General features: G+C 43.8%; 1 protein-coding gene across 1 annotated transcript in view; it reads left to right on the top strand.

Annotated features, from left to right (window-relative positions):
* Positions 1-27,468, top strand: part of GPC3 (glypican 3) — a 1,537,945-nt gene that overhangs the window by 1,074,436 nt on the left and 436,041 nt on the right. Inside the window, exon 5 of the mRNA XM_078685953.1 lies at positions 23,995-24,148. Within this exon, the coding sequence (XP_078542079.1) occupies positions 23,995-24,148 (154 nt within the window). The remainder of the gene's footprint in view (positions 1-23,994; positions 24,149-27,468) is intronic.

Genomic DNA, 27,468 nt, shown 5'->3' with positions numbered 1-27,468 from the left:
CTTGCCCCGAGAACAGCGCTGGAGCACCATTGAGAGAGAGGCCTTCGCCGTAGTCTGGGCACTCAAGAAGCTCCGGCCATACCTCTTCGGCACCCACTTCCGGGTGCAAACAGACCACCGACCCCTGCAATGGCTGATGCAAATGCGGGGGGAAAACCCGAAGCTGTTGCGCTGGTCCATCTCCCTGCAGGGGATGGACTTCACGGTGGAACATCGTCCAGGCCAGGACCACGCCAACGCCGACGGCCTGTCACGCTTTTTCCGCCTCAGCGAGGAGAGTCCCCAGGAAGATGGCTGACTCTCCCCGCCTTCAGCTGGGGGGGACGCATGTTGGACAGGCCGCATGGTCGGGCTGCCCCCCCTCCCCGCAGTAGGACCTGGACCCTGGCTCTCCCTGCATCCCCAGCCAGAGTCCCTAAACGACCACCCGAAGTACCCTGCAATCCCTCCACTACAAGACACCAGCCCCGGACCCAGCTGGCCCGGGTCACCATCCACACCACGACATCGAACCGGCCGCCATCTTGGGGCACTGCAGCACGAGGCCGCGTGGCCTCAACTCGACCCTAACCCTGGGCCCGGCCGGCCCCGACCTCGGGGCACCAACCTCCCCCCAGGAGGCAGAGTGACCACTTGGCAAATCGATGGGAGAAGGAATCGTCAACGGCTCCCCTCCGCCAGGTGTCGATCACCCCCGGCCGCCCTGGGCGCTGGCTCCACCCCCCTGCTGGGTGTCTGGACTCCCTCATCCCGGACCTCCCGGCCCCCAGGCGCGAGGGTCCGGACATCAAAGGGGGCCAGACCTATAACTGGGGCAGTGCCAGACCAGGAAGGCAGTTGTATCCTGGAGTCGAGAGACCCGAGAAGAACTCATCCGTGACTGGCCTGCTGGCGCTGCCGCGGCCCTCTGCCTCGTGAAACCATCGTCTTGGCCTGCTGGCGCTGCCGCGGCCCTCTGCCTCGTGAAACCATCGTCTTGGCCTGCTGGCGCTGCCGCGGCCCTCTGCCTCGTGAAACCATCGTCTTGGCCTGCTGGCGCTGCCGCGGCCCTCTGCCTTGTGAGACTACCATCTTGGCCTGCTGGCGCTGCCGCGGCCCTCTGCCTCGTGAAACCATCGACTTGGCCTGCTGGCGCTGCCGCGGCCCTCTGCCTTGTGAGACTACCATCTTGGCCTGCTGGCGCTGCCGCGGCCCTCTGCCTCGTGAAACCATCGACTTGGCCTGCTGGCGCTGCCGCGGCCCTCTGCCTTGTGAGACTACCACCTTGGCCTGCTGGCGCTGCCGCGGCCCGATCCACAGACCCTCCAGCTCGAGGATTGTGAGCTCGCCCCTTACCACTACCTGTACCGAACCGGTACCAAGACTGTCCCGCTACCCCCTTTCCCTACAGAGACTAGAAGTGAGAGGACCCCCGGGTCCGAGATATCCTGTATCGCTGATATCCTTGCCTTAAGAACCTTATATAAAGCATTGAACTCGACCTGGTGTGGTGCCTGTTTGTGGGGAGGGAGGTAACTTGTCTGTACGATCACCGGAGACGGTCCCCCTCGGGGATCTCTCCCTCAGTATCCGGCCGACCCTCAGAATCCGCAGGTCCAGAAGTGTACTGAAGTAGTGGTGTCTGAGGTCTTCTTCTTATACCCAGTGGTGCCTTTGAAGTGGGGATATTTCAAAGAGATGCCTTTGAAGTGCACAGAGGCCCTCCCTTCCTGCCCTAGCTCCAGACTGACTACAGGGGGATATGCCGCCATGTGTGTGGGAGCAGGACACAGTCTATTCAGGTGTAATGAGGTTGGGTCCAGTTCCTACCTCCCATCCTCCCATGATGGCCCTTCATGTCACACCTAAACTCCCAATGTGTGCGGCTATCTAGGGAAAATATACAAAGACTAGCTGTCACCCTCCCCAAATGTGTATCAGAGACAGTTAAGTATAATAGGGTTACCGTGTGTCCCTCAGAACCTGGGCCTATACTTGCAAACTACAAGTGATTCTGTTGGGTGATGCAATTCTTCGTCATAAATTGTGAACAATGCTATTCATTAAGCATAGATATACAGGGCCATGATATGAACCCTTCCAGACAGAACGAAAAAACTTTGTTTAGAGTTGAATCAAATGAACCTTCAGCAACAAAAATAATATATAAACAATGTAACATAACACAGAAAGTAATTTCTTGATTCCATATATTATTCAGCTGTCTGTAACACACAGAATACATATAACACATTAAATACAGTAACATACATTATGTGAAAAATCAAATTTTCCCAGTGTTTACACATACAAACATGAAGAAATGAAAAACATTATAGTCAAATGTTGCTTCATTTCAAGTTTAGGATATCCTTATATATTTCTTTTCACTATCAGTGACACAACAATGTCAAATCCTTGTAAGTTCTGTGTAGTCACATGTAACATTTGGGCACACTTGACATAGAGAAGACTATACCTGTTGTCTGTAACATGAGATGAATCCTGAAGGACTGAACCTGCTGCCGTTGTATCCAGGATAATTAATTAGCCTCCTATATGGCTACAGTGAGAAAACAAGCTGCAAGAGGCCTTTTACCTAGTGTGCCCAGCTGACAGGTAGCAACTGAAGCTGGACATGACCTTGCTGGTGGCCTTTGCTGGAGTGAATCCTGTCTCCTATGTGCCGCCCCTGAGGTTCTGGGAGTCTTAAAAGTGGCCCAGATGAGCTGCTCCACAAAGAAACTTTGATGTAGTTGAGGTTAGGGTGGAAGGTGACTTCTGAATGTGCATTCTGCATCTCCATACTGGGGTCTTTATCATATGAATAAAATATGAACTAACCCTTAATTTGAATTGGCAGTTGAGTGGTGGTTATTATTCTAAAAATAATGTTGCTTAAAAAAACCTGTTCAAATCAGAACAGACTTAAATCCTTTGTTTTGCCTCATGTGTGCAAACACAGCTTAATTAATTTACCTCATTTTTCTGCTAGGAAAAGCAGAAAGAACCCTCTCTTTACATTTTTATGACCTGATGTAAGTGCTCTGGCTTCAAAGAGTTGGCATAGCAATCCCAGAAAGTAAGGTAAGAGTCAACAGGGAGCCGTAAATCTGGCCCTTTTGAAACATACAGGTAGGTGATAATGTAGTGCTTTGTTAGAGGTGGTACTTCCATTGGATTGGGACTCCTCTGCTCTGTTGTTTAATCAAAAGGGAGAAATCGAAAATTGTGCAGGAGGGAACTTCATTTGGACTTGTGTGATCTGATGGGCAGTTCGGAAGCTTGCAGGAATTTGGAAAGCAATAGATTATCATGTGGAAAATCTGCCATGTTATATTTTCCTTCTCAAGATAGTTCTGGAAATGAGGTCAATACCAGACCCAGTACACTGGTAAGTCATTCAACAACATGAAGGTAAAGTGGCAGGACAGATGACAAGAAATGTTATATTATTACACTGTTGTCAATGTCACTGCATTCTGGCAATCCTCTGGCATATGATTGAACACTTTATAATGCCTTTAGGCCATGAGATCTTCAGAATCATCTTGAGATAGAAGAAGGAGAGAGATTCCGTTGACTCTGGATCCCTTCTGTGTGAATTCTGCATACTACATATTTAAGGAACACTGAAAGAAGATATGTTCTGAATAAGACCTCAGGGACATGTAAGTATGCTAAGATATCAACTGTTAGCTTGTAGAACTCCAAACCCGCAGCTAGAACTTCTACTAAGTTGTGAGCCTCCAGAATCTGAAAAGCTGGTTGACTAGTTCGCAAAATCCTTGTTAACTGAGCTGTTATATAAATGTGTACTATTGAAGGGAGCCACCTCGACAATGTGTCCAGGAGGAGCAGACCACTCCAGAATATCTTCCAAAAAGTGGCTTGGATAATACTAAGATGAATTGCAACAAACTATTCACAGAGAGGCAGCATACAATAACCGACTCTGGCCATCTCTACGGGTACTTGCAATACTGTTTGGCTCAGATTCTCTAGCGGAGCTTCATGGGAAACTGCTTCCCTCTAGATGCACATTCGATTAGGAATGTTTTTGGTTGTTTTTCATGTGACTGATAATGGGCCTGATCCACAAACGAAATGTAAATGTACTTCAGGAGATTTAAATCTTCCCCTGAACATACTTGTAATTTTTTTTCATTTTACCGACATTGCCAGAAGAACAACTTGAAAGCTGCGCCAGGCACAGGTTCTCAGGTGTACAACTGAGAATGTTATGTGATATCCCACGTGAGCTATTCCTATGTATGGAGATCTACATGGCCATAGAATTAAGCATAGGGAGAATAGAGCCACTGGGCAAACACAGTTTTTCTTATATTCTTTCTCCTTAGGGAAAACATTTTCACCATGGCGAAAGCTTTCAAGTTGTTCTTCTGGCAATGTCGGTAAAATGAAAAAAAAATAAAAGTATGTTCAAGGGAAGATGTAAATCTCCTAAAGTACATTTACATTTCGTTTGTGGATCAGGCCCATTATCAGTCACATGAAAAACAACCAAAAACATTCCTAATCGAATGTGCATCTAGAGGGAAGCAGTTTCCCATGAAGCTCCGCTAGAGAATCTGAGCCAAACAGTATTGCAAGTACCCGTAGAGATGGCCAGAATCGGTTATTGTATGCTGCCTCTCTGTGAATAGTTTGTTGCAATTCATCTTAGTATTATACAAGCCACTTTTTGGAAGATATTCTGGAGTGGTCTGCTCCTCCTGGACACATTGTCGAGGTGGCTCCCTTCAATAGTACACATTTATATAACAGCTCAGTTAACAAGGATTTTGCGAACTAGTCAACCAGCTTCTCAGATTCTGGAGGCTCACAACTTAGTAGAAGTTCTAGCTGCGGGTTTGGAGTTCTACAAGCTAACAGTTGATATCTTAGCATGCTTACATGTCCCTGAGGTCTTATTCAGAACATATCTTCTTTCAGTGTTCCTTAAATATGTAGTATGCAGAATTCACACAGAAGGGATCCAGAGTCAACGGAATCTCTCTCCTTCTTCTATCTCAAGATGATTCTGAAGATCTCATGGCCTAAAGGCATTATAAAGTGTTCAATCATATGCCAGAGGATTGCCAGAATGCAGTGACATTGACAACAGTGTAATAATATAACATTTCTTGTCATCTGTCCTGCCACTTTACCTTCATGTTGTTGAATGACTTACCAGTGTACTGGGTCTGGTATTGACCTCATTTCCAGAACTATCTTGAGAAGGAAAATATAACATGGCAGATTTTCCACATGATAATCTATTGCTTTCCAAATTCCTGCAAGCTTCCGAACTGCCCATCAGATCACACAAGTCCAAATGAAGTTCCCTCCTGAACAATTTTCGATTTCTCCCTTTTGATTAAACAACAGAGCAGAGGAGTCCCAATTCAATGGAAGTACCACCTCTAACAAAGCACTACATTATCACCTACCTGTATGTTTCAAAAGGGCCAGATTTACGGCTCCCTGTTGACTCTTACCTTACTTTCTGGGATTGCTATGCCAACTCTTTGAAGCCAGAGCACTTACATCAGGTCATACAAATGTAAAGAGAGGGTTCTTTCTGCTTTTCCTAGCAGAAAAATGAGGTAAATTAATTAAGCTGTGTTTGCACACGAGGCAAAATGCTGTATCATAAACACCAAAACAAAGGATTTAAGTCCGTTCTGATTTGAACAGGTATTTTTAAGCAACATTATTTTTAGAATAATAACCACCACTCAACTGCCAATCCAAATTAAGGGTTAGTTCATATTTTATTCATATGATAAAGACCCCAGTATGGAGATGCAGAATGCACATTCAGAAGTCACCTTCCACCCTAACCTCAACTACATCAAAGTTTCTTTGTGGAGCAGCTCATCTGGGCCACTTTTAAGACTCCCAGAACCTCAGGGGCGGCACATAGGAGACAGGATTCACTCCAGCAAAGGCCACCAGCAAGGTCATGTCCAGCTTCAGTTGCTACCTGTCAGCTGGGCACACTAGGTAAAAGGCCTCTTGCAGCTTGTTTTCTCACTGTAGCCACATAGGAGGCTAATTAATTATCCTGGATACAACGGCAGCAGGTTCAGTCCTTCAGGATTCCTCTCATGTTACAGACAACAGGTATAGTCTTCTCTATGTCAAGTGTGCCCAAATGTTACATGTGACTACACAGAACTTACAAGGATTTGACATTGTTGTGTCACAGGATGCCCCAACTCGTAATATTCTGTAGAGCTCAGAAGAGTCACCACTACCTATTCAGGCCAGCCTATTGTTTGCTCCTAGGCGACATTTCACACCTCACTCACACCAGTTCAAGGCTGAGCACAGCCTGAGAGAATCTGGAGTTCTAATGCAAATTAGCCTCCAGGAACTTCAAGCAGGAAAAAGGTACATTTTTAAAAGTTAGGTTCCATAATACTTCACCTTTGAACTTTAGTTTTAATAACTATTTAAATAGTGATGTTAGAAATGTGGGTCTTTAGTTGGTATTGGTTTGCAACTTTGTCCAAGTGGGGACCCTTCAGTCTAGTCTGCCTAAGGGGGTTACCCTCCTAAAATAACCCCTGTTCACCCCCTTGGTAGCTTAGCATGAGCAGTCAGGCTTATCTCATAAGCAGTGTGTAGAGCATTTGCACATAACCAACAGTAATAGAGTGAAAACACTTCAAAAGGACACCACACCAGTTTAGAAAAACATCAAATATTCTTATATATCCAAAACAAGACCAAAACGATAATAATCCAACATACATGACTTACAAATTAATACTTTGCAAGATATCCTTAAAATGCAGAACTATCTCAAAAACCCGGTTCTTCCGAATCCAGGGCTACTGCAATACTGAAAAGAACAGAGTCTAACAGTTTCAGCTGACTGCGTCAGTACGGGCCAGCTAAAGCGTGGACAGACTTGTGAACAGTACCTTTCTCATTGGTGCAAGCCGGTCGGGGCAACCATAGCGGTTACATCGCAAAATGGAAGCGGTGCAGGGTGCTGTGCCCTCACAATGCGGTGCAGGCAGTGGCTTTGTGACGATCATCCGGATGGCGTTGGGGAGATCAAGGCTTATGGTGTGAAGAGAGGTGGTGCTCGATGCACTGCTGTCAGGTTGCGTTGCAAGCAGCGGGAGCTGGCATCAGTCAGCCCAGACTGCTGTGTGGGACGAGGCGGTGCGTCTTGAAACTTACGAGCGGTGCCCCAAGCCACAATGCAGTCACAGGTGTCGAAATCAGCAGGCAGCAACTGCGTCGCTGAGACCAGGGGGGCGAAGCGAGGCGATGCAGAGTGCAGTGCCCACAGGTCATGTTGCAAGCATCAGCTCGTTGGCGGCGCCGTCGTCGGGGAGACCAGGGTTGCATTGCGAGTTGCGGTGGTGCCTTCTGCACTGCCTTCGGGACGCGGAGCCAGTGACGGTGTGAGTGACGGAGTTGGTTGCTTTTCCCTTCTCTGTGGCAAATGAAGCAGAGGTTCCAGAAGCGGTATCCAGAGTTTGGTGAAGTCTTTGCATCCCTGAGACTTCAGAACAGGGAGCAGGCTCTACTTCAAACCTTTGGAGATACTGAGCACAAGTAAAGAAAGTTCAGTCTAGTCCTTTCACTGCCCAAGGCAGACGCAGCAACTGCAGGCCAACCCAACAAACCAACAACAAAGGGTCAGTACTCCTGCTGGCAGCTCTTCCAGCTCTTCTTCTTGGCAGGTTCCTTGATCCCACTGAGTTCTAAAGTCCTAGGGTCTGAGCCCCAATATTTCTACTCAAAATTCCTTTTTTCTCTCAGGCAGAGAGAGTCTGTGCTTAGACCAAACCTGTTCTGTCTTTTCCGTCCCAGCTTCCCGGGAGGAGGTGGGGACAATATTGTTCAAGGCAGACCAGGCCCATTCAGGTGCAAGGAAATCTCCATCTCAGTAATCTAAATGTAGCCCAGGTCTATTCTGCCCAGCCCTGACTCATCCGGGAAAGGCAGGGCACACTGCTACGCTCCCAGTGGCTCCCTGAAGAGAATGCATGTCACTCCAAAGCCAGACAGTCAATCCACAAACCCAGTAGAGGCACTCAGAACGGCTAAGCAAGAAAATACCTACTTTCTAAAAGTATTATTTTCAAACACAGAACATAAATATTATCTTAACTAAAAAAACATTTTTACATTCTGAGTCCGGGCATACTAAGCTCCATTCCTCTATCTTGTCCCAATGGGAAGTTATCCTTATAAGATGATATAAGTAAAACTCAGATTCAACTCTATGGGACAGATAGCTTTTCCATAGTGAAAAACAAAATGTACTTTAATTCACTACCAAGACATGCCACACACCAGTAAATGTCCTACCTCTATTATATACAGCACCCTGTCCACAGGGGCACCTTGGGCCAACCTTAGAGGTGACTTATATGTAAGAAAAGGGAAGATTAGGGCCTGGCAAGTGGGTGCACTTGCCAGGTCGACATGACAGTTATAAACTACATGCAGACCCTGCAGTGGCAGGTCTGAGATACCTTTTCAGGGCTACTCATGTGGGTGTCACAATCAGTCCTGCAGGCCCACTAGTATCATTTGATTTACAGGCCCTGGCACACTCAGTGCACTTTACCAGGGGCTTACCAGTAAATGAAATATGCCAATCATGGACACACCAATCCATAATAACAATTTACAACAGGAGCACTTTAACTCTGAACAGCAGTGAGAGGATGCGCAGTGACACTCAACCAGCAAAAATAGAGTCTAAACCGGGAGGTCAGAAAGCAAAGAGACAGGGGAAACATGCCAAAATATGCCAAGTATAACACTTGGCTTAATTATATTTTTAGCTGGTTCCTTTCCTGAGCAAGCAGTATTAATATTATGATCCAAGAGAAGGCACTGGAGTGGATCACCTCGTTCCTCGCCGGAAGAACACAGAGAGTCCGCCTCCCCCCGTTTCGATCCGAGGCTACCGAAGTCATCTGCGGCGTTCCGCAAGGATCTTCACTCAGCCCCACCCTCTTCAACGTCTACATGAGACCTCTTGCAGCCATCGCACGCCAACACAACCTCAACATCATCTCCTACGCCGACGACACCCAGCTGATCCTCTCCCTCACCAGAGACCCTGACACCGCCAGAACCTGCCTACACGAAGGGATGAAAGACGTCGCCGAGTGGATGAAGAACAGCCGCCTGAAACTGAACTCAGACAAGACGGAAGTCCTCATCCTGGGACCATCGCCCTCCGCCTGGGACGACTCCTGGTGGCCCCCCGCCCTGGGCACCGCACCCAAGCCAACTGACCATGCACGCAACCTGGGCTTCATCCTAGACTCTTCCCTCTCGATGACCAGACAAGTCAATGCCGTCTCCTCATCATGCTTCAACACCCTGGGTATGCTCCGAAAGATCTTCCGATGGATCCCGACCGAACCCAGAAAGACGGTCACCCAGGCCCTCGTCACCAGCCAACTGGACTACGGAAACACCCTCTACGCCGGAACCACAGCCAAGCTACAGAAAAAACTCCAACGCATCCAGAACGCCTCCGCCCGACTCATTCTGGACATCCCCCACATCTCCGGCCACCTGAAAGACCTGCACTGGCTCCCCGTCAACAAGAGGATCACGTTCCGGCTCCTCACCCACGCACACAAGTCTCTCCACGACCTGGGCCCCATGTACCTCAACGACCGCCTGACCTTCTACAGGCCCACCCGCCAGCTACGGTCCACCAGCCTCGCCCTCGCCGCCGTACCACGTATCCGAAGAGCCACCGCCGGAGGAAGATCCTTCTCCTACCTGGCTGCCAAGACATGGAACTCCCTCCCCATCCACCTTCGGCTGACCCAGGACCATCTCGCCTTCAGGAGACAACTCAAGACCTGGCTGTTCGAGCAGTAGCAACCCCCTTCCCCCAAGCGCCTTGAGACCCTCCCGGGTGAGTAGTGCGCTATACAAGTGTTATGATTGATTGATTGATTGATTGATCTGCACTTTGGCTTTCTACATAGAACCGCTAGGCCTGCCACATTGAAAATCGCGCTTTGGACCTTCTCACTGTAGGTACATAGTAATATAAATTTTCTATATATATGGAATAAGTGCTGTATTTTCTTTGCTCTGCTGCTTTGTAAGTTGTTTGGTTAATTGTCTATATGTTACACTTTTTTATACTATTCACCCTACCTTGTGGGCTACAAAACGAATACAGGGGTGACTTACGAATATTTAAAAGGGAGGTGTTTACCAGTCGAACAAGGTTATTTTTAAAAGGTCACATGGCAGGCTTTACATTGAAGCAGTCAAGCTACACAGTGTAAGTCAACAGCCGTGTTTTTACTGCTACTGTAGTGGATGGCACATTAAGTGTTGCAGTCAACAAGTGGCATTTTATTTCCTGGCTTGTGTATGTTTTCTACACACAAACAAATGGTATTTTCTACACCGGTCACCCCAGCACACAGAGGGTGAAAACTGTCCATCCTCATGGGTGTTCTCATCGCTAAAGCAGAAAAACCTGGAAAGACCATCGTCATTGACTTAGTTAGTTCCAGGGCAGTGCTCCACAGTGAAATACTCATCCTCTAGAGGTATGGACTACCTCCACAGTTTTGAATTCTCTTGTTTCATTTCCATGAGTTACCTGAGAGGTCTATGGTCACTCTGAACCCTAAAACGAATACCAAACAGGTATGGCCTCCTTCAGTGTCCAGAACACAGAAAATGCTTCTCTTTCAATGGCACTCCACCTTTGCTCCCTGTGTTGTAGCCGTCTGTTGATAAAAATTACAGGTTGCTCAAGGTCCTCTACATTGAACTGTGGAAAAGTACCCCAGTACAATACTCCGGGCATCTATCTGCATCAAAAACGTCTTACTGAATTCGGGAGCCTTTAGCATTGGCGTAGTCCACAATGCCTCCTTCATGGTGTTGTTTGCCTTTTGACTAATCTCTTTCCAAATCACCTTTCTGGGTTGGCTTTTGTTGGTGAGTTTTGTTATGGATGCAACAATGCTCCTATAACTCTTCACAAACCTACGGTAGTAGCCCATGAGGCTCTAGAAGCTCTCACATGGATTTGGCTTTTGAGAGACCCCAAGGCCATGATGTTCTGGATGTTGGGTTGAAGAGGCTGTGTGTGACGTCCACCAACTTGATGTCCCAGGTATACCATAGAATCCTAAAGTATTTGGCACTTACTTGTGGTCTTCCCAAGCGGAACTGAAGACTGTAATGCCAACCAAGTAGGTGGAACTGAACTCCTACAACCCAGGCAGGACCAACATCTACAAGGTGGCAGTGGGAATCCTTTAATCCAAAGAGCATTTCTCAGAATTGTAATTGCTCCTCTGGAGTAGAGAATGTGAGGACAATCTGCCACAACCCTGATGTAAACTCAAAGGTAATGAAACATTTTGCAGCCCCTAACCCGTCAGTGAAATTGTCAGCTTTGGGCATGGGGTGTACATCAATCTTGGTGACTGAGTTGAGTCTGCTTTAGTCAACACAGTTCCACGCTTCTGGTGTGCCACCTGATGAGGCATCCCTGGGCACCAAGACCACTAGGCTGGACCAGGGACTACAGGAGGGCTCATTCACCCCTAAGCTCAGCATCTTAGATACCTCCTCTTTGTCTCTCACTTTGTCTGACATCCAGTAGGTTTTGCCCTTAACATGAAAACAGAAACCCACACTTCAGGCTTGTCTTCTACCAGAGTAGCCATCTCGTCACATCGCTACCTAATGATGCCTGGCTGGCCTCCAAAGGCATGTTGGTCTTTTTCCTATATTGTCTCATTTTGGTCCTTAGGATAAATATAGTCCACCACATCCTATGAAGGTTTATTGGGGACTATCTCCCATCCCTCCTTTACAAGACTAAAAGGTCCGATCACAGGGTGGCCAAACAAAAACTCAAAGTGGCTGAAGTTGACTCCTTTCTACGGCACATCCCTGTAGGCAAACAACAATAGGCATTTTAATCAGATGTTTCACTCCACTTACACCTCAGGGGCTCAGAAAGGCCCTATGTTTTGCCTTTTAGGGTCCTATTTATTCCCTCTATAGGCTCAGTGGTCTGGGGATGATAGGGTGTGGAGAACTTATAGGTAACCCCACATTCATGCCACATGGACCTCATATATGCTGACATGGAGTTTGTCCCCAAGCTGATATTACCTCTTTGAGAAACACAAATTATGTAGTTATTCCCATTAATGCCCTGGCTTCTACGGGCACAGTCACCATATGAAGGGGTCTTGTCTCAGTGTACCGGGTTTGGAGCTCTGTGCTTCCATCCTGACTTGCTGCTGACCTGACCAGTCATGCAGGACTTGCAGAATGCACCTACCTTGGTCCTCATCTGGGGCCAACAGAAGTAAGTGACCAGATGGTCAAAGGTTTTGGCCTGCCCCAGATGTCCTACCAAAGCGAAGTGAGGCCAAGCTTCCGGTAAATAAATGATGATGATCACCAGATGTGTCTCCATTCTCCTGGCACTGAAGACCCTCCATCTTGAAGAACTCTGCTTGGGAAGGTCCTCCTGCATCTTGCCACACTGCCAGCACAGGCAGGTAACTTGGGGCAGTTATCTCCCCACCTATAGATAATGGGTCCTTACCCTCAGGTTTGGAATCCTTCAGGATGGAAAAGTTAGGAGCTTGTTTCCCATGCCGCCTCTCCTCATGGTGGGAACTTCAGCTACTGCTCCAGGTCCTTTTGACTACCCTCACTCAGGCAATCCCAAGAGGTAAGTACGGGCCTAGAGCTCTAACTGCGTCTAGGTTGTTCCCTAGCAGGCAGTAGAAATGCATGGATGGGCCCACAGCTACAATAGACTCCATTCTAATCTACAGAAACCATCACAAAAGAATGGTGGCTGACCTGGCTGTCAAAGGTCACCCCTTGGTGGAGTGGACAATTTGCCGTGCAAACACCAGCTGACACCTTCTAGTGATCATACTTGCTCCTATTTTTTGCAGAACCTCCACCCTCTGTCCATTGATGGCAGGCTACTTCCAGTACTTTTAGTATTGTCAGGAATGTTGGTGATAGCCATCATCTCGTTTTCACCCAGGGACACCAGGGTAACCTCTGTTTACTCCCCAGGGCTAACTGTGGCAACTTCCTCACCCAGCCCTACACTGGAGATCCCCAGGGCCTTTTCTCCATGGGTTTTAGCCTACCAACCCACTTCCTTTCTTCAGAAGTGGAATGGCAATCCCTCCTTCCTAAAACTCAACTGGGGCCCTTTGAGAGCTCCTTTGTATTATCCTTGCCTCCTTCTTCCTTTTCAGATGGGAACCAGAGCTGCCTATCTGTGGTCTCCCTGATGGGAAACATTGTTTACAACGCATGCAATACATCACATGCCATTAAAAAGCAAGTCGTTACAATGACGCATTGTTACATCACATGCCATTACAAAGCAAGTCGTTACAACGACTTGCTGTAGGGGCAGAAGGTGTTGGATTTGTTGGATTTTCAATCCAACACCTTCCCTACTGTTGCATACACTGGAGTTGGAATAGTAAATTATACTATTCCAAACTCCTAGCACCCACCCTACAGCAAGTCATTGTAATGACTTGCGTTGTAATGGCATGCGTAGAAAACGCATGCATTGTAACAAGTGCTATTCCCCCTGATACCTTTTGACACTCTGGTGCTGGCCAGAGCCAGAGATCTGGTTCTTTCCAGAAATCCCGGGTGCAGTGAACTTTTAGTCTGTCAGGTACATGCGTACCTTTGTAAGGCAATTACTTAAGATGTACTCCTGCATAATCAAATTAGACAGCCCATCATAATCCTTAACTTTACTGCTCTTCACCCAACCATCTTTGGTTTGCTAGATGAGTCGACAAAATACACCCAAGACGCCTGAATGCTTCTGGGTAGCCCTATACTCCAGGCAATACTTTTCTGGGCTTAAACTAAATTTGCAAATTAGGCCCTCCTTTACAGGGGCAGAACAGGGGAATACCTTACCTGGTCAGCTGCATCTATTGCCAATAGTGTGGCCCTCACAACAATCGGTATGTGCTTCCTTAGGCTATCCAGCCCCCAATCCTCCTCTCGGACTTCATGCATCTGCAAGGCCACCTCATAGGCTGCAAAACACTTATCTATGTCATCACCCACCACATAAGTAGAGTAACTAGGAATTAGGTATATGGGCTCTCTGTTTACCTCTCCTAGGCATTTTTGAATCACTGCCACCACCATCACTGGACTACGGTGGTCTTGAGGACCTCAAGTCCATCTTGTGCTGGTTTTGGATCCTTTTCGACTGTACGGAATTTAGAAGTACAGTTTGGGAATAGGAATTAACTTATTATTTTTGGGTGGGTGCATGTTTCCCCCAAGCCCATCTACAGCCCTCCCTTTACCCCCTCTGAACCTCACCCTAATCTCATGCTGTTAAGAAGCATTTGCCCTTTCCCAGCCACTCCCACACTTACCCTCCCACATTTATTGCTAAAACATTGGTGTATGTGGATGGATATCTCTGCAGTCGAGTGGAGTTTACACAGAAAAGTTAGGAGAGGCAGAGATGTATACCTCTGCAAGTACTTCCATAGTGCTAAATGTTCTACAAATGCTGTTTGCGAGTAGCACCCTTAGTTTATATATATATATATATATATATATATATACATATATGTATATATATATAAATAAATGTGCAAAACTTCCTAGGCAATCAAAAATACGGGAACTAATGCAAGGGAGGACAAAAAGCTAAGTAAATGCACGTACATTCATATATTATTTATTTACCAAACATATTTTTGTATACATATAATAAAAAGCTGTAATTAATACAACACAATAATATACACAATTAGAAGAAAAATTAAAATGATGATACAATCACCAACATTCAAGGGAAAAGAACAACAATTAATAATTAAAAGCAAAAAATGTGGCAGATTATTATTTTTCGACGCGCGTTTCGGCGTTAAGGACAACGCCTTCTTCAGGAGCCACAAAGATTTCTGCAACATAACAGAAAAATATACAATTATAACAACACCTAGTTAATTATATTTAAAAAAACCAATTCGTGCATTTACAATATTCTAAAAAGGAAAATATGTCCTCCATATAATAGCTATTAGACCCTAATGATACAAGCGCAAAATCATATACGAAAAAGACACGGATAGTAGCGACATTTGTGAATTTGGAAAAACATGATCGATCCAACACTAGAAATATGAACAGTTTCCATAGCTTATAAAGCATTGTACGCCAATATTATAAAATAGACACTTTAAACAATTCACCATAATTGATGAGGCATTATATTAAAATTTCTATGTCCATTTATGTCAGCCTAAAACATCACATAAATTTCAAAAGACAGTTATACATGACATTCTACTCAAATTCCTATGTCCATTTATGTCAGCTAAATAGTCCCCAAGGTTAGAAAAAGGAACAGATAAGGAACAGATATATGGTAGATGAAAGAATTGACTTATTTTATAATATTGGCGTACAATGCTTTATAAGCTATGGAAACTGTTCATATTTCTAGTGTTGGATCGATCATGTTTTTCCAAATTCACAAATGTCGCTACTATCCGTGTCTTTTTCGTATATGATTTTGCGCTTGTATCATTAGGGTCTAATAGCTATTATATGGAGGACATATTTTCCTTTTTAGAATATTGTAAATGCACGAATTGTTTTTTTTAAATATAATTAACTAGGTGTTGTTATAATTGTATATTTTTCTGTTATGTTGCAGAAATCTTTGTGGCTCCTGAAGAAGGCGTTGTCCTTAACGCCGAAACGCGCGTCGAAAAATAATAATCTGCCACATTTTTTGCTTTTAATTATTAATTGTTGTTCTTTTCCCTTGAATGTTGGTGATTGTATCATCATTTTAATTTTTCTTCTAATTGTGTATATTATTGTGTTGTATTAATTACAGCTTTTTATTATATGTATACAAAAATATGTTTGGTAAATAAATAATATATGAATGTACGTGCATTTACTTAGCTTTTTGTCCTCCCTTGCATTAGTTCCCGTATTTTTGATTGCCTAGGAAGTTTTGCACATTTGTTTATTTCCCTGTCCTAGGAATCTTTACCTTTATTCAGGGGGCCCTTGTTTTTCACATGTGTATATATATATATATATATATATATATATATATATATATATATATATATATATATATATATATATATATCAGATAGAAAGGTCATGGAAATGAATTCTTCCTGCATTTGAATGGTACCTCTACTAATGAAATGCATTTATAGTCATGGGTTATTGCTTGCATGCATTGTTGTGTAAACTGAGTCTCTGACTCAGGTCTACAAGGTTTGCTTTTGCATCGATAGGAACAGAGTTCCCTCCACCATGAATTAATGTGAAAGATAGGCTTTTCTAACTCAGCAGAAATCCACCCAATTCATGGTTGAAATGGCATCAATGCCAAGATTTTGTAGCCCCACAGAAACCCATCCAAAACATGGTTGAAATGTTGTCAATGCTTTTGGGTTACTGACAGTGTCAAGGACACTGTGGTGATCAGAAACAAACCTTTTCCCCCTCTTCAAACACACTCACAAGATGCGCTAAGGAATAAAAACTATAACTAAAAGTCATGTTTATTTCAGCAGGTGCTCCCTGCTGTTCCAGACATCTAAAATAACCATTCAGAATGTGATTAAAATAGCACAAATGTTTGTCACAAACTCTTGAAATAAAATGGACATTTCAAACATGGTTAAAATGTAAACTTAAAACATAACACCCTAAGACCTACTAGGCACTAAGCTAGGAGAGCATGAAAAGTACAATAATTTGCAGCTAGGTTTTCTTAGGGATAATGGGTGTACTGCATACCCATGTTCATAGCAGAAAGCTATCATTTTCAGAAGTTAGGGAGGTCATTTCCCCTGTGATGGGCAAACACGTGTTAAGCATCATCAACTCCTTCTGGGCTCCGTATCAGCTTTTAGTGGAAGGCACACAGCAGCATCTCATGCAGGTAGGCTCATCATCTGGTCTGGCAGTATCTTGCTCGCGATAATCTGTGGCAAAGGACCCCTCCTGCCAGATAGTCAAGTGGCAGTCCTTAGATACTGTTTCTTATCTGAAATGGAATTTGGAATGTCACCTTAAGAATGTTTGATGTAACCAAGAAACATCAAGAAGCTAGTCCAACATGCAGTCTTTTAAACATATAAGGTAAATCTATGACAATTCAGACTACACTATTTTGACTATTATTCTTTGTTTGACCTTGAAATTGTGTGAAAAAGGCACTTGTTTCAGACTGATGTTGCATTAGGTGTTTTGTTAATTTCTATATCTAAATGACTTGATCCTTTCAAAGTTCATTGAAAGATTAGTACAGACGGAATCTGTACGTCAGCATAGTAGGATACAAAAAAAACGGTATAAGCACAGTTTTTAATGTGGATCTCTTATAAATCTGAAGTGACAAAGCTTTAGCTTTTGCAGTAGCCTCGTGAAATTAAAAAAGACTATAAATAAAAAGTACAGACATATATACATATGTAGAAGGCCTTTGTGTCAGCCCTCTTTATCGACCTCAAAACTTGGCTCTTTGATAGACCTCCTCCTTGATGGACTGGAGCCTGCCAGCCCCCTCCACCCCAGCCCCTTGAGACACTTACAGGTGAGTAGTCTCGCTCAATAAACACATGATTGATTGACGGAATGATTGATTGATTGGTCGATGTTTAACTGACAGTCACATTTACCTTTGACACTGCACAGCTATTAGTATGGGGCAGTAGTTGAGCCCACTGTTCACATTGGCTCTTTTGCACTGTGAGCGATAACATTTTGTCTGAGCACATTTGCACATGCACCTAAAAAGAAGAGCACCTCAGTGCATGGACCATTGTTCTACCATTCTTTAACCTCTTCAATTTTTTTGATGTCCCTTTTACCGAATCGGTAAATATCTGTATTTACCGATTCGGTAAATACCGACCGGTAAAGCCCCATTCATTCCTATGGGCTTTGAAGCCCATAGGAATGAATGGGGCATTACCGGTCGGTATTTACCGAATCGGTAAATACAGATTTTGACAAGGGTGCAGGGGGTGTCACTTTGACACCCTCTAGCACCCCCAAAAAAGATTCGGGGGCCATGTGGCAGGCATACCTGCCCTAAGGGCAGGTCTGCCTGTCATATGGCACAGGTGTGCATGCACACATGTGCATGCACACCGGAATCGGTATTTTACCATCAAATATATTTGATGGTAAAATACAGATTCGGTAAGGGTTGTGGGACTCAGAAGAGTCCCACCTACATAACAAAATTACCGAATAGGTATAAATACCGATTAGGTATTTCACAGAATCGGTAAATTTACCGATCGGTAAATTTACCGATTCTGTGAAATATGTGGCCCTACATACCATTTACTGAATACCGGTCGGTAACGGCCGAAAATACCGATTTTCGGCCGTTACCGACCGACCTACATCGGGCCCATAGTCACATCGTTTAGACAGCGGCATGTTTATTCCTTGTACTGCTTTAACTGAGCTGTGGAGAGAGAGGCAGTGGCATGCAACCTTGGGCTGTGCACCGGCACCCAAACTGGTGGTTAAAAACCTGGGTGTATGGGTTGACTCAGCCCTCAGCTTCCAGGTCCAAACCAAAAAAGTTGTTGGGACCTGTTTTGGTCTCCTGCGCGGGCTTAAACCGCTGTTGTTGTTGTTTTATCCCACAGTCTGTCAAGTCATCATCACGGTCTCCATTATGTCTAGGCTGGATTATGACAGTTATCTTTACCTGGGGTTTAACAAGTCTGAAATCCTACCTCTGCTGAAGGTTCAAAATGCAGCTGCTAGAACTCTTCTTGACCTCCCTAAATCTTGCTCTACGTCTCAAATTATCCGCCAACTACATTAGCTGCCGGTGGCGAGGCGCATTGAGTTCAAGTCCCTCTGCATTGCCTATAAAATCTTGAATCTCTCCTCCCTCCATGCCTGCGAACCTGCTTCTACTCTACACACCTACTCGCCAACTACAATCTATGGGCCAACACTTGGCGGTTGTTCCTCAGGTGAAGAGGTTGCGAGCAGGAGGACGCTCCTTCCGCACCCTGACTGCAAAACTTTGGAACGCTCTTCCTGCACACATCCATAGCATTGACAACTACCTGGCATTCCGAAAGGCCATTAACCCCTTCGCTGCGGCGGCTATTCCGCCGCAGCGCTAAGGGGGAGGCGGGGCCGCGCGGCGGTCCCGTGCTCGTGACAGAACCGCTCTGTCACGGCCCACGGATGAGCTGTGCTTGTGACGGGACGGTTCCATCACGGCCCTGCCCACCTAATAGAACCTTCAGCGCAGGCACGGAATTCGCGCCACGCAGGCGCGGCGAGCGTGCCGTGACGGAACCGTTCCGTCACCAGCACAGCCCACCCAAGGCTCGTGACGGAACGGTTCCGTCACGAGCATGGGAGGGGTTAAAGCACACCTTTTCCCTTTGCGATAAGCACTGCCGTCTGTTAGTAGCCTCCCAACTTCTGCTTGCTAGTCCTGGGACGCCCCTTTGCTGGGGCTTTACAAAACTTGTAACCTAACATAACATAAAAATGAAAACAAATAATAGTCTCACCAGCTTGCCAATGCCTTGCATTTTGCCTTTGCCATTGTTTGTCACCATAATATTTTTGTGTTCAAAATCGAGCAATGTTTAAAGAGAGTTGTGTCCTGCATTCCATTTCTTATATCAAAATACAAAATACCATGCAGAAAATGCTAGCAGGAATTAAGTTGAAAGGATGTAAGAGAAACATTTGTTTTTAATCACGTTCTGATTCTCCAACACAAACAATAAAGTAAGTGTTTACATTGCTTTAGACAATCTGAAGCCATATCCTGAAAATAATGGCTCCAAGGCTATATAAACATTACTGTCTAAATATTTTAGATTTTTTTTATGTAACCTAGATTCAGATATTAAAAATGCCCGAAGATATGGGAACGTTGTGGAAACAGATGAAACTAGCAAACTTCCGTTTTTTCAATAATATATTTTGCAATATCCACCGGAGTGCTTGTCTTTTATTTGATCAAATATATCACTTCATTTATAGTCAAGACATCGTGGATTCTTTTTTTCATACGTCAGCATATATTACTCGTTTGACTCGTTCATTTAAAAGAATTTGTTGAAGGAATAGAGATTTGCCGTTTACTAATTTAATGAACATATCATGGATAAGCTGTAGTGTATAATTAATGTTCTGTAGTGTATTACTTTCTGATACTGCAGGGAAGATCATGGGATGAAAGGCACATGTAACACCACTATATAAAAAACAATTATCCCTAGCTCTTGTTATATACTGTTATGAAACATTTTCCAGGAAATGTTATGGAACAGTGCCTGTAGCTAGATTGGATTGAGGATCAAATTGTTCATAATCTTTGTTTTGCTGCATGGTGTGTCTATGTGGGGGTCATTTTACAGAAAGTATGTATAACTGACAGGTTAAGAAAATTTATGGGTTGTTACGGCGATTTCTGTTTTGTTTAACTAATAATATTCGTTGACCATTAATTAACACTGTTACTTTGGCTTTGGTGAGAACATCAAGCCCCATACATTCCCAAGACCCAATATCTGGCCATCTTGACAGTGTATAAATGGCTTAGTATGCCACATCTGACTACGGCCTGAAGACAATGCGATATTTCTGCCCCTGGAATTATATATAACTAGTAGGAACTAGTTTGGGAGCTGTCCTTAATTGTGGGAATTTAATCTGTCTTCCTCTGATGGCCTGGGGCCGACATACTAGATGATCAAAAAAATTTGCACCAAGTTCACCCTGTTAGCACTTGACTCTCTGGGTAGTGAAACGAGCAATCTAAGGCTTGCATAGGAAGGTGTCTAATAGTGGTAATTCCACAATCTCTGCTGCTAATTTCCTATTGAATTATAGGACCAGAAAAGTAACATGGAGATTTGAAAATGTAGGGCACACTAATACATTTTCAAGCTATTTCTATCCCTCGTTGTTTTTACTTGTAGTGGAGTAATAGTTTATTTGTAGAACTGTTCCACTTGTTTAGATTACATATGTAAACATAGATATATATCATTCATGCTATTAAAAACTTGATTTATGATGTGGGAAGTTAGAGGACTCTTAATACATCGATTTTCAGTCAGTGCTTCTCCGTGAATAATAAAATGTACTTAATTCTAGTTATGACACAATACAGTACACACATATCTGCTACAATATCAGCAAAATGCTAGCTAATGCTAGGCTCTCCCTTAAGGATTGTTCTTCTGCATAATGACTTCCAGCATTTTCTCTCTCAGCAACAAGGGCAGGCTTTACTGCTCATGGCAGATCCTAGATTCACAGTGTATCCAGAGTATTCATTTGGCCCCAAGTTATATCGCCTCATGTGGCTCAAAAGCTGTCAGTCAGAAGCCACAGGCCTTGAACACAGATATTACTCCAATACCTTACAGGGGTGTTGATTAGTCACCAGTCAGTGAGAAGTCCTGAAACATTGACTTGACTCCATTGTTATACCATGTTTCCAGACAGAGATCCTGATTTACAACAGTAAGCTTACATATTTGAGTAAATTTGCAATTCTTTGCTATTCTCAAAGATATTTTACTAGTAGCATCTTTGCAACTGCAGAGTCTTCACACAAGAAAAGATAGGCTTGTCCTATGTTTTTGTGTGGGTAGGTTATTCCAGAATAGAGGACTTGCAATTAAGAAGAACCAGTCACCTTTGTATTTACTTTAAGATCTGGGATGAGCAGGAGGCTCTCTTCTGCTGAACTAAATTGAGTGTTAGGGTGTATTGGAAAATAATTTTTTTGTAAGAGTTTGTGCCTTCAATGCATTTTATCTGGGCTGCTATTTTTAAGGCAAAAAAAACTATCCTCTCTACTGCATTTTGTATGTTTTGTTTGCTGTTCATTTGGTAGGGTGTAAACTCGTGTGCGAGTTATTACTATAGACACGTCTTTAATTGACCAGGATCCTCCCACCACAAACTGGTGTGGATGGGATATGAAAGAGAGGGTTTTACTCAGGAGATTTATTTGATCAACATGAGGTCGGTGTCCCATAGCAAGCCTTGGTTTCATACTTTGACGGGAAAGCCTTACACAAAGTAAAGGGTGTGCTCGGGGTGTTGATGTTTTGTAACAGAGTTTGTTAAGCACAGGGCTGGGATTTGTGTTTTTTTAGCAGCTTGGTTTGTGACTGTTTTTTTCCAATCTACACCCTAATGCTTTTGAGGCCTTTGCTTATGACTTTAAATTGGTTGAGAAGGTCTGTGACTCTGAGACATAATTGTATATCATCTGTGTAGGAGGAAAAATGGGGGTCAAGTGTACATGGCAGACCTTTGAGGCCTTTTAAGTAGATGTTGAAGGGGGGACATGGGGTGGCTCAGGTCACTCTTCAGGAGGTGCAGGCAGTGCCATAGATTCTTTTACTTCACTTTTCAAGGAAGACTTAAACTATTTAGTCGTTTGGGTTGATTGGCTGTCTACTTTATAAGTGCAGTAGGCTTTTGTGGTCTATAGTGTTAAATGCTACTGTGAGATATAGTAGGTTAAGTTTGTGAGGTGAACACTCTTGTGTTAGCTCCAATACGTTTGTACCACGTGTTCATATTGTGGTCTACGTACCTTTATTTGGTCTGAGCCAGGAGTAGTGCGCATCAAGGATGTCATCAGCTTTTATGTGTTCTTGGAATGGGTTACTGAATAATTATTCTAGTTGATTTGAGTTCTATGAAAGGCCTGAGGAAGAGAGATAGTCTTAAAGTCTTTGGGGTCTTGTGTGTGTTTTTTGAGGAAGGGTTGGTTGAAGGAGTACTTGTTGGGGCATTTGATGCAACTAGCAAATTTGCTATTGATGAAACCAATGGTCATCTTTAATGGAGCTGTGGCAGAAGTTGCTTTCATCTTTTACAGGTCTGAGGCCCATGAAGAAAGGGGTGCATTGTCAAGCACCTCGTCAGGTGTTGCTGGCATGAAATCAAGATTGAGCTAGTTGGCATTGCCCTATAGTATAGGTGTGAAGGCTGAAGGTGGGTGCGTCATGTAGGTATTAATGGTTGTGTTGATTTCTAGACTCCTTTTAATGAAAACTTTAGCCAAGGACTTCCAGTAGCTGAATTTGAGTTTGTCTAATGCTTTGCACTATTGTTTAATGAGCTGTTCTTATTACACTTAAAAGCTCCCTATGACTATTCAATGCTTCTTACATTTTATTAGAGAATTAATGTTTTCTTCTCAGGGATCATTGATTGGTGTTATTCTGTCCATGCTTGCCAGATGTGTAGCAGTGAATGCAGCATAATTTGTTCCAGGCTGTTTCTATCTTGTAGCAACCTTCTTTAGGTGATCTGTACGTCATGATGTAGTGTAGAGGGCCACTTGTTTATTCAGTTGCCGTGATGGTCTTTGGGAAGGTAGAGAGGATTTCAGCTGGAGAAGAGTGGGTGGTGGTGTGTAGATTATACTTCAGGGTAGTCCGGGTAATAGTTATGAGCTTTTTGTTAGAGCAGAAATGGGTGCCGGGGTTGTAGTTTTACATATGAGAACTGCAGTGGGGAGACTGATGCTGGGTGGAAAGATGGAATTGAGTGGCCATTATTATGCAAACTCAGAGTGGCATTGTATTCTTTAGGTTATTTTTGTAACCGTGTGTATAGCCTTGATCCTTTTACGCTACTTCAATATAATACATGAATATAGAAATAATAAAAGGTTACACTATATGTGTATCGGATAGTACAATAATATTTAGTGTATATATTGTATGGGTCTTCAGAGGTTTAAAAGATATGCTAAGTCATTGTAAATCGTTTTCTTAGATTGATTATTCGCTACATATTTTTATGCATAAAAAAAATTCAAATTGAACACAAAAAAAGTAATTGCTTGCCTTTATCTAGTACAGCTTTCTGCATGCCCCCTGTAAAAATGAAAATGCTTGCAATGGTAAATAACGATACCACTTTTTTCAGCTGCTGAAAGGAATGTCAATTCCAAGGCGCAGAGCTGCAGACAAAAATGCCGACGAAGATGAATCTGAAAGTGGGGATTGTGATGATGAAGATGACTGTGAAGGTGGCAGTTCGGGGAACGGAGGCATTAAAAATCAGCTGCGGTTCTTACAAGGTGACAAGAGGGGATATTACTTTTTTGTTGTGTTTCTAGAAATGAATGTATGCCCCACACGGATTCCCCAATTTAGTTAGAGTGTTCTTCTATTCGGTATCTAATCTGAGATCATTATGGAATAACAGAATACAGATGGCCTTCGGAAAAGGCTGCTGAGAAAAATACTGGGCATGGAGCACTGATGAGGGGAAACAGCAGGTTCATGTGTAAAGGATGGACCAAAAGCAGTGATGTTTTGACGAAAAAAACGTTAATTAATGGGTAAAATAGCCTAATTCACTGTCTAAGTCATCTCTTCTACTAAGAAATGCTTCATAGAGGCAGTAAAGTTTCTAGGAGTTATGTGTTGCCTGTATCATAAAGTGATGGTCTGCTTAACAACATCTGCAGGCGTATAGTGATTTGAGGATGGAGGATACTGATATAGTATAGCATGTGTGTGGGACCAAAGAGGATAATGAGGACTGATGGACCTATTGGTTAAGGGCTTTGCCTAATGGCAGCATTGGTGTGTGGCGCACGCTTAAATCCTCGTACTTGGGGAGTGAGGTCATGCCCTTCAATATAAAGCTACTGTTGGTTTAAGTTGCTAATATGTACCTTTTTCACCCAAATCAAATTTTCCAGTTCTCCCTCATGATATTCAAATGAAACAATAACTCTTTCATTTGCAAATGTTGTCCTTGTGTTGGCTTCCTGTGGTATTTAGCTAGTGTGAATAGTTCAAGAGGAGTCCTACCAACAGGAATTGGTCATGTGCCATCTATTGCCTGCCAACAATCAGGAAAATAGGGCCTGATTCACAGAATTAACTTAAGACAAAATCCTAAACTTACTACTTTTGGTATTCACAGAATGCACTTACTACTGTTGGTATTCACAGAATGAATTTACGACTACTAACTTTACGTCCGCACTCTGGCCGGAGCTTGGCTGTTGAAGTGATATAAATGACTTTGGTTACAGAGAAGTCTCAGAAAGTGCCCATAAAGTAGCTTTTCACATCGTGGTCGCAGATGGAAGCTGTCAAAACATAGAAGGATGTTCTTGTCTGTTGATTTATGCAGTGTGTCTGTGTGTAGGAAGTTCCGCTCATGAAAGATTCTCACGTCCAAAAATGTTAGCGTACTTAAAAAATGGGCGAACTTTAGATATCCATTCTGTGTTCCAGAGCCGAATAATGTACCTTTTTGCAGTTTCAATATCACCACAGATTATCAAAATGTCATCAATATACCATCGTCTTTCCTTGATGGTCTGGCTGAATGGGTTGTTATCTGTCATCCCCCTGGATGATTCAAAGTGGTGTAGGGGTCGGCCGGCAATGTTCTGGGCAAAGTGCTGCCCATGGAGGTCCCATGTACCTCCTGGTCCACATTGCCTTTAAATTATAAGTAGATGTTTGTTAGTGCCAAACAGATGCAGTCTAATGCTAAATTTCTTGGGGTTGTGAATTTTCAAGGAGTGGAATAGAGTAGATCATTCATAAACGTTTGTTCTTGGAGTAGACTTGTTTACAAGCTTTCCACATTGAATCCTCTAAGGGGGTTTTCTTCAGGGTCACATTGTATACCTCTCCTAAACTGTATAAGGTTCCTCATATCTCCTACATATTAGGAAATCTGCTCAGCCAATGGTTTCAGGAAGTGGTCACCTACTTCACAAGTTTACCATGAGGAGCACTCCAGGGACAATCAACTGAAATCCCACATGTATGCCAAATGAAAGAACCGCTCTTTCCATTTCTTTGCTATTTTTTCACTTTTTGCTTTTGTGACATATGTCTCCCATACAATCATGCTACATGTATACTTTGTCTTTCACGGTATGAGTGTCCTCTTACCCTTTATATAGCCATTTAAGTCCCTTACCTCACTTTTCCACATAACCTTTTGTTTATTCTCCATTACCTAAATTCTTACTGCCAGCTCTGCGTCTATGCTCTACTAGGTATATTTTATTAATGTGTAGCTGTGCCGATGTTTAACTGATTTCCAATTACATTTACAAACAACTCCCCCACCTCCTTTGGGCAAAGAACCCTGTGCCAATTCAGCCTTATGAATCATTACTTATTAGGAATCTGGCATACACAGAAGACCTGTCTCTCTAACCAACTTCAAAATAAAATCTTGCTCATAGCTCTCTCCTATCTACCAGTTTGCCTCCCAATAAGGACTAGGCAGGGCAGCAGAGGCTCTGAGGCGAGCACAACCAACTCCCTCATCAGGAGGGATTATATCACAAGTCTATTAAGGAACTTGTCTCTGATAGCTTTACTTTGGATGTATGACGTTACAACGCATACTTTTACCACGCATGCCTTTACAACGCGATATTTACAACGAATACCTTTACAACGCATAGTGCTTTGGGGTGCTGGATAGTGAATAGTTTAATTTACTATTCCAACTCCAGTCCCCATGGATAGTAGGGAAGGTGTTGGATAGTAAATTAAATCTATTCCCTATCCTAGAGCGCCCCCCAGCGCAATGCGTTGTAATGGTTTGCATTGTAAAAGTTGCGTCGCAAAGGCACTGCGTGGTAAAAGTTGCGTTGTAAAGGATGTTTCCCCTTTACTTTTAATCGTAAGTCTCTTTAGGACACTTTAATACTGTTGCATTGATGATGTTGTGTTTATAATACGGATGGCTATCAAATATTTCACCAGCAATATATCTGTTCCGCCATTCATGACCCTATTTTGTACAAAGATTGAACACTTTTTCCGAAGAGTTCATGTTCCTCCTGTGCACCTCCTGCACAGTTCACCCATTCGTCTCATGTGACACCTATGGGCTCTACTCTTGTACAACTCCATCCATGGTCACTGCTTCAGTTCCACCTTCCTATATTTTCATTTGGTTTTTAGTATTCTTGGTATATCTCGTGAATGACACCTGCTATGTGGTGTCCAAGTCTTGATCTCCCTGGTGAATCATATCGACTGAAACTTGTACTCCTACCCTCCCTGAGCCTTTAATGGCCCTGGGGATCCCATCCCCCTTGGATGGTCCCCAGGGACTATAAAGGTTCAGGGAGGCGGGCCACATGCCCCTCCCCTTTTCTTGAAACTACATATCCTAGAATGCTTAGCGTTTTGTGAACAGGAAATGACTACGGAAGTAGTAATGCATATTATTGTATTTAACGGGTTCAAACACATCACTGAGCGTTAACCATTGTTGGACAGGCCCCATGAAGAGCTCGCTCCCTCCCCGCAGGACAGGGCCCGGGTCCCGGCCTTCCAGGTACTACCCACAGAACAAACCCGCAACCCGTCCCCCATGGGGCGCCTGCTCCCGGATGTCCCTGTG

This window comes from Lissotriton helveticus, chromosome 4_1 (assembly GCF_964261635.1).
Source record: "Lissotriton helveticus chromosome 4_1, aLisHel1.1, whole genome shotgun sequence".
NCBI classification, from domain to species: domain Eukaryota; kingdom Metazoa; phylum Chordata; class Amphibia; order Caudata; family Salamandridae; genus Lissotriton; species Lissotriton helveticus.
This window is presented reverse-complemented; position numbering and strand designations above follow the sequence as displayed.